The sequence below is a fragment of the Sebastes fasciatus genome, chromosome 19 (genome assembly GCF_043250625.1).
Source record: "Sebastes fasciatus isolate fSebFas1 chromosome 19, fSebFas1.pri, whole genome shotgun sequence".
Taxonomy (NCBI): domain Eukaryota; kingdom Metazoa; phylum Chordata; class Actinopteri; order Perciformes; family Sebastidae; genus Sebastes; species Sebastes fasciatus.
Genome location: NC_133813.1, coordinates 8,055,789 through 8,064,089, shown reverse-complemented (window position 1 = coordinate 8,064,089; position 8,301 = coordinate 8,055,789). Strand labels below are relative to the sequence as shown.

Genomic DNA, 8,301 nt, shown 5'->3' with positions numbered 1-8,301 from the left:
GACATGCAAAAGAAGGTCCCTGACTGGAATTGAACTGCACTAAGCAGGATACCCCAGGACTGAAATGTTAAAGATTATAACTTTAAAGAAAAGTGTCATCAAATAACTGAAACTGCTGAAATCTGTCAACCTTCAGCAAGCTTAGACTGAGAGAAATGAATATGGAGCATAAAACAGTAGAACAGACATTCAACACCCGCGGTCTCATTTTCATCTTTATTGGACACAAAGTCAACAACAACAACACATTTTAACACAACACGTGTTGTTTACATGTAGATTCAATCTGCTCTGTGCTACATCAAGGGAAGCTCATATACATGCACTACATCACACACACTCTTTAATATCTAGATTGAGTTTAATGTGTAAACAATAAATATATAATCAAAAACTGAATCAGAACTGAATGTTTGCGGTTGAAAACTAAGCAAGTAGACACTTTTATTTTTAGAACTGGATCATCAGACACACTTAAAGGGGACATATCGTGCTCATTTTCAGGTTCATACTTGTATTCGGGGTTTCTACTAGAACATGTTTACATACTTTAATGTTCAAAAAACACATTATTTTTCTCATGTCTCTCTGAATATACCTGTATTCACCCTCCCACCTGTCTCTTTAAGACCCCCTCCTGAAAAAAGTGTTTTTCATGACATATCCCCTTTAAAGCTGAAACATTTGTTATTGAGAAGCAACGAAAGGGACCTAAAAATGTAAAAATCTTCCTGTCATATTTATAATTTCTTATATTCAAGTCACAGAACAGCACCACTTGTTGCTGTAAAGATCACTTTAACAAATGTATCTGCAGTTTTTTTAGACGTTTTCAGTAACTGCGCCACATGTTGTCGTATTTTTTTCCATGTTGGAAGAGAAGCCAGAAGGTTCTTTCAGACATTTTCGGTTCACTACCTCCACCCAAAGAACCTCCTTTTTCTGGGTGGATGACTTGATCTTCCTCACTTGTTACTTACTCTTCCACTCTTCCGCTCTTCCTCTCTGCCTTCTTTATTTTTCTCACCTTTCCTCCCCAGAGAGGCTGCCAAAAACATATTTTCTCAAACTGTTAAGAGTGGTGAAGAAAACCAAGATTAAGATCTCAAAGCTGTCTGGAGTTGCTGGACTTGACGTCTGTGTGTGTGTGTGTTTTCAGAAACCCGTCTGCTGGGTATTTTTTTTTCTGAAGAGAGGAAGAACTTGTGAAAAGCTTTGACACGCTCGGGTTTACAGGTGTGTAACAGTGTTAGAAGCTTTCTGACAGCACTAATGAAACTGACAGGAGGTGGAGGCAGGAGAGGAGGGAGGGGGTTGAGAAGAGGAAGAAAGTTGAAAATATAGAATTAAAGCCAGCAAAGTGTCTCATCAAATTCATGTGTCAGCCGCTACCGATAGTCACAAAAACCTAAATTCAAACTGATTCTCACAGGAAACGGTAACTCTATAAATATCATATCTGTATATGTATATATTTCTCTTTCTGTATAAAACTCTGAGCACTAAAACCAACTCATCCTCGCAGACGGGTTGCAACACATTCTCACACCCGACTCATCAAATACTGACGCTTGGTCAGTGGTCCTACGCTTCAAACTATGACGCTCTAGGTACCTCTCTAGTGTCCGTGTTGGATGTGTCAGTTTCCGCTTTTTACATGCATAGTGTTTTTTCAAAATAAACTTCCTACGTAGGTTTACTTCGGTTTACTTGGTTAGGTTTAGGCAACAAAAGTACTTGGTTAGGTTTAGGAAAAGATTGTGGTTTGGGTTAAAATAAGTACGCTTGTTACATAAAATAATACGCTTGTTAGTTAAGTACGGAAGTTATGTAATGAATGTAATGTAAAATAAGTCAGCGTTGACTTGATTTCACGCGGGACACTAACAGCGGTCTCCTGGGTGAAAATCTGCGTTTGTTTAATCCATCCATCCACCACGACCTAAAATGGGTTTACATTGGAGGTAGTTGAAAGCCCGGTGCGTCGCATACAGATGCTAAAGGGTGAATCGGTATCAGACGCCAAGGGGCACTGACAAAGCGTCGGTATTTGACGAGTTGGGAGTGAGAATGTGCTGCTAAAAGTGACATTTTTTTTTTTTTAAAAAGAAGGTCCTTACCAACAGTCAAGGTATAATGTGCAAAAACGTGTCTCCAACCATAAAGAGTCATGCTGGAAAACCTCCAAGCCCAAACTATTGACATTAAACAGGGATGTCATGGTGTACTGACACACCTCGGAGTACACTTCTACGTCACTGAGGCAAGGTGAAAAGATAAACCACTGGAGGTCAACAAAAGCAAGATTTTCAGCTGCTCTTTAAAAAGATTACGCTGCTAAAGCTGTTAGCATTTCTTATAAGAAGCGGTGGATATGGTTAGTTCCAGATGTAGTTAATGCTTTGTGTTACCCGCTGTTATTTATAAGGAATAGCAACATTTAAGAGAACAGATGCAGCTTTCTTTTAAATAAAAAATAAATAAACTATAAATGTGTCCCATTAATAACATAAGTGTTTCTCTTAATAAAAGGAGAGTTAAAATCTTCATCAAACACCTAGAGATGTAAATGGAATACTGTGACATTTTTCTCCTAAATATAAAGTTTTAAACCGACTTAAACAGGATATTCACACATTTGAAGAATTAGTCAGTGCCAGGCAGACAGTCACGTTAGCCACAACAAATACACCAAACAGGATCTACGCTCACTGTACAAGATTACCAGACTACATTACGCAGCAGTTCTGATGATATATATATACTGTATATGTACACATTGAGAGGAGGATGAATGAAAGAGGAAAGCTGCAAAAGACGAAGAGAAGTCTTCACATCTATCAGTGAAATATAAAGTGTTGTCATCTGCAAAGAAACACACAATCCCCCCCAAAAAATACAAGTGGGAGGTAAAAGGAGGAAAGAAAGGAGAAAGCTGCAGTTTTCCTTCAAACATATGAACCTCCAGAACAGTATTAACATCGTGAGAGGGACACTCTACAAGGAAGTGAGGTACATGATCCACAATCATTGGAGAAAAATAAAAAAAATTTAAATAAAAAGTTGGGAACTTGGACCAACATGTAGACATGGAAACTGGCTGTTATTGAATAAAACGGAGGAAGGTTGAAGACAAACACATTCTCACTCCCAACTTGGCTGCTTGGTCAGTGCCCCTCGGCATCGGAGACTAATGCATGGGGTACATCTCTTGCGTTACTTTTGGACAGAGTGGGGACGGCGTGTCAATATACTCTCGCTACATACAGTGTCCTTTCAAAATAAACTTCTGTTTTCACATGACGTTAGGTCTGGGCAACACAACCGCTTAGTTAGGGTTAGGAAATGGTCGTAGTTGACGTTAACTTCACTGACTAGTGACTCACGCGACTGACGATACCGACAAGTCACGTGACTAAAGACTGACGTGACAAAATCAGTCAACGTGACTTAAATTCACACGGGACACGAACAGCGGTCTCCTGGTTGAAAATCTTGTGTTTGTTTGACCCATCCACCACCACTCCCGCCTGCCCTGAACGGACTCTCACGCTATTAATACTACGTCACTTGCTCCGACCGTTAAATAACGCCACGGGTGAGTTTACATTGGAGTTAGCTGAAAGCCCGGTTTGTCACATACTGTTCATAAAGTGTGCCTCCGTCTGTTTCTGATGCTGAGGGGAGCTTACCAAACAGCGGTATTTGATGACATGGGAGTGTGAATGGATTATGAAGACACCAAACTGACTAAGATCACTTGACAAAACTGAATTAAAGAGGCTGAACAAAGCTGATGTGTTCGGACTCAACGCAAAGTGAAATCAAGGAAAGGAAGATTTTTTTAAGAAAATTGACCAACTTGGATGGATAATTAGTAATAATAATATCATATAACCAAATAGTACCAGGTACTTAGGAGGCATATAAACAAAAATCAAGAACTAAACAGTATTAGGACCCAAGAACTCCTTTTGTTGAATCATACAATGTTGCCGTTATCCCCGTAAAATGTGACCAAAATATATATATATTTTTTTGCTTTTTGTCTTTTTTTAATATCTGCAGGGAGTAATGCTGCACCTCCAGTGTCTAAAGGTTTACTGTGATGGTGCTTTCAGGACGAGCAGTCTGAAGTGAGAATGTGTGTTGGTGAAAATAGACTTGGGTGTAAACACATACACACACATTTCTGCGTGAAGCTCAGAGAGGATGGAAAAAAGCTTCAAAGGTGTCACAAAAGTAAAAGCAAACACCAAAGAACTCACTCACACACACACACACACACAAACATGCAGTCTGAAATGTGAAAAGTGTGTTCCAAAGCCTTCAAGAGTGCAGTGGAGAATTTCTTTTAATATCCTTTTTTAACAATCTACGAGAAATAATTCATTCCAGCAATAAAAATAAATTCATTCTAGGTTGTTTCAGTTTTTGACTCCTTAACAAACTTTAATATAAAGAACAGAAAATGGAGCAAAGATTGATTTATTTTGAGTCCCTATGTTGAATCCATGTTCCAATCAGTCTTTCTAAAAAGTAAATATTCCGTACATTTAATAATAAGATGATCTTATTTAGCACTGAAATAAAATTAGGTGGGAAGCCAAATGGCAGCGAATCAAAGGCTGACTTCAAATAAAAAGCAACAGTTGGGACACAAAATGGCGACAGAGGAGATATGTGCCATCTGGCAAAAAAGGGAAATAAATAGGAATGACGAGAAGGTATTAACCTAAAAAAAAACATCAATGCAAATCATAATGTAAACAAGCTTTCTATCACAGCTTTTAAATAAATTACAGAGCGAGTTTCCCCACAATGATCCGAGCCTGGACCTGACCTGGGTTTTTACTTTTCTGGCCAGTTCGATACCTTCAGATTTTCCACGTGAAATGTCTTTTTTAAAGACAAACGTTTGGATGAAACCACCTGAGCCTTTTCTATCAGCCTTGCTTATTTTTAAGACTCTATCAATTGTTGGACTCAGCAGCTCAGGTTACTGGTTGAAGCTAAAATTAAAGTGACCACTGAGTGAATCCATGCTGCAGCATTTCAGACTCGGAGCTACAAACAGATACAACAACGAGGTTCTCAGCCTGGAGACACCAGAGATCTGGGTTTAGACCATGAAGCGGTGCTCCTTGCCGTCGTGGGCCATGAGGATGACGTTGCGGTTGGAGGTCCAGATGAGGCGGGCGAGCTTCAGGTGATTCTGGGAGCCCGGGGACGCCGGCTGCACAGGAGGAACCTGGTAGGTCTTAATGCAGCGGAGCTGAGGGGCAGAGTTCAACATCCCGATGCTGCCCAGCAGACTGGTGTTCATCTGAGGAACAATATTTGTCATTGTTTTGTGTTGTTAATTGATTTCCAATAATAAATATATACATATATTTGAATAAAGCGAGCACTTCCATGTTGAAAAGAGTATTAAATAAATACAAATCTCCCTTTAAGGTACATTTTCAACAGATAAAAAAATTTGCGTTTAATTTGCGTTTGATCGCGATTAAATATTTTAATTGATTGACAGCCGTAGTTCTGATGCAACAAAATCCTGCTTGTATTTTATCTCTGCATAAACATCATTCTACACAGTGAAACTCAAACACCCAAGTAACAATAAGCAAACACATTTTTGAGTGGAGGGGTTTATCATCATCTTCTCTTTTTGTATTTTTACATAATTTTTTATTTTATTTTTCAACCATGCAACAATAACAGATGATAATAGATCAGAGGAATCAGAGCTGAAACTTTACTGCACTTTAAAGTTTTTACCTGCTCCATCTTCCCTATTATGTTGAATTTTATACGAACTATACGGTCAATACTTGTAGTGAAAAATAAGTTATTGAACATTTTGGTAAGGAGACCCTCATCACCAGTTCCTGTCAGTGATTGAAGTGCTGAACCCTCTGAGGAAACATTGAGTTTAACCCATGATGCTTCAGTCGATGCGTCCTGTGAAGACGGCGCACAGCCAGTTAGTGTGTGTGTGTGTGTGTAGGAAAAACACAGCGAGTAGAAACTCAATCGTTTCCTGAGACGACACCGCCCCTCTCTCTCAAACACACACACACACACACACACGCATACACACACACACACCGACAGAGCGTCTGCCAGCTCATTACCACAGCAGCCGTCTTGCCGGCGCGCTAGCAGCGGTTTATGCTTACAGTAATGCCATTAGTGTGTGTGTGTGTGTGTCTGCAGACAGTCGTGTCAGAGGTCGTAAAGACCTTTCATTCAAAATAACAGTTCTGGGAAGACGATAAGAAGTGTGTGTCTGTGTGTATGTATTTGATTGGTCCGCTGACTTGATGTTATTGTTTATTTAGATGTTGTTCATATTTCTCTTCTGTACTGGAACTTTCAGTTGCTATTATTTATTTATTCTGTTTTTGTATGTACAGCATATGATTAATAATAATAGACAATGACTAATAGTGCACATACATTGTTTTAGTCACCTCACATTATTGCAGATATTGTTTTTCCACAGACACAGAGCATGATAGTCCTTCTCACCACAGTCTGAAAGATGCTTTTGTAGATGTTTCAGTTAGCGATTGAATTAAAACAAACCTCATCTCTGATCTCATGATTCATCTGAACAATGCTAATTTTTACTGAACAGAGCTTGAACACACCATAATGAATGTATGTCAATAGCACCTCCGTTAACGTTAGTAGCTCCGTTATTTAGCCAAGCAGGACTGTGCTGCCCACCAACTGCTAACAGGAAACGTTACTAACTCTCCACCTGTTGATTACAACATGGATTTGTTGTTCACAGTGTAGCTTTATCAGGGAAAAAATAGTGTGTTGTGGTAGCGCCATGCATTTAACCGCTATGGCTATAGTCCCAAACAAACTGAAACATGATACAGCGTGCGTATGCAGTTGCGTCATCATTGAGCATGCGTAACTCTCTGTAAGCATCAATACAGAGGAATCGATAGACACGGAGGCACGAGATGCCAAAGAATCGGACAACTTGGAACCGGTTCTCAACGGGAACCGGTTCTCTTTTCCCCTCCCTAGCGTTTTCCCTGCCCTCCAAAGTGGCGGATGGCCTGACGAATTTACCCGCCACTGTCAACAATTTACCCGCATTTGGCAGGGGCTAATTTCAGACCATGTTTGGAGATTTGCATTCTGACATACAGATCCTCCGCGTAATGTCTAGATAAGTTCAGGGTTGCATGCAGGTGCATGTGTAAGAGCAGCTTTAGTCAGTCCTCGGGTGTGAACAGACACGTGATTGTAGTGCTTGGGAGAAACGAAGAGCCTGAAAAAGCTGCTGGGATTTCATCTCAGACCAACTTCAAAACAAGGTGTAGGAACAGGGAGTAAGATCAATCCAAAAAAAACAACGCTTCAACAACTGTTTACTAAAGCAGAGCAAATATCCCCCGTGATGGCTGGACTTTTTAAGGCCTGAAAACTAAACATTTTAAAAATTTAAAAAGAAATCTGTGTATCCGTGTGTGTGTGTGTCCCTCACCTGCCAGAAGGAGATGTGGCTGTCGGCGTTGGAGTACGTTGCCAAGTAACGGCCATCAGGGGCGAACGACACTGCTGTGATCGGACCCTTGTGACCGTGGATGTTCTAGAAAAAGAGAGAGAAAGTGAAACGGACTCATTAAACCAAATTAACTCTTTACCGGAGCTGAAAACTCTCGTACAAACGGGTTCTTCTGAATACTACAGGCACAGTTTTCATCAGTGAATCCTTTGGTGGAGAGATTTCTTTCATGTATTTGTAATAGAAATCAGGTTCAAATACAGTGAAGAAAAATACTCCCAAAGAAGCAACCACATATGAATACAACAACTTTAGTCAAGAAGCAGTACACCCAATGCACTACAATGGAACAGTACTACTGCTACAGCTAATAATAAACCTATACATATATTAATTATGTAATTGCAGCTTCTAAAGTGCTTTGTATGAAAATAGAACCAGATGCTTTCAGATACAACTGATCTCTGTTGTGCCTAATGAAAATGTCATTAGTTGTACTTATTAAAAGCCAAAGAGCTGCACTGTGTAAATGTTCAGTTCATAAAGGAGTGCTGAGTTGTGTGTGTGTGTGTGTGTGTGTGTGTGTGTGTGTGTGTGTGTGTGTGTGTGTGTGTGTGTGAGAGTGTGTGGGAGGAAGGTGTTCAAAGAAGTGGACGTAGTCACCGTGAGGTCACCCATCAGTTTGTGAACTGCCATTTTAAACCCTCAAATTCGGCATTTTGGCAACCAGAGGAGTCGCCCCCTGCTGGCTATTAGAAAGAATGCAA

The 8,301-nt window shown here is 40.0% G+C and overlaps 1 protein-coding gene across 2 annotated transcripts in view; it reads right to left on the bottom strand.

The window, feature by feature from the left end:
* Positions 1–202: 202 nt before the first annotated feature.
* Positions 203–8,301, bottom strand: part of wdr7 (WD repeat domain 7) — a 101,778-nt gene continuing 93,679 nt past the window's right edge. For both annotated transcript variants that reach the window (XM_074618786.1, XM_074618787.1), the window contains exons 29-30: positions 7,514–7,618; positions 203–5,326 (exon numbers count right to left, since the gene is read on the bottom strand). In XM_074618786.1, the coding sequence (XP_074474887.1) occupies positions 5,123–5,326; positions 7,514–7,618 (309 nt within the window). In that variant the 3' untranslated portion in view covers positions 203–5,122. The remainder of the gene's footprint in view (positions 5,327–7,513; positions 7,619–8,301) is intronic.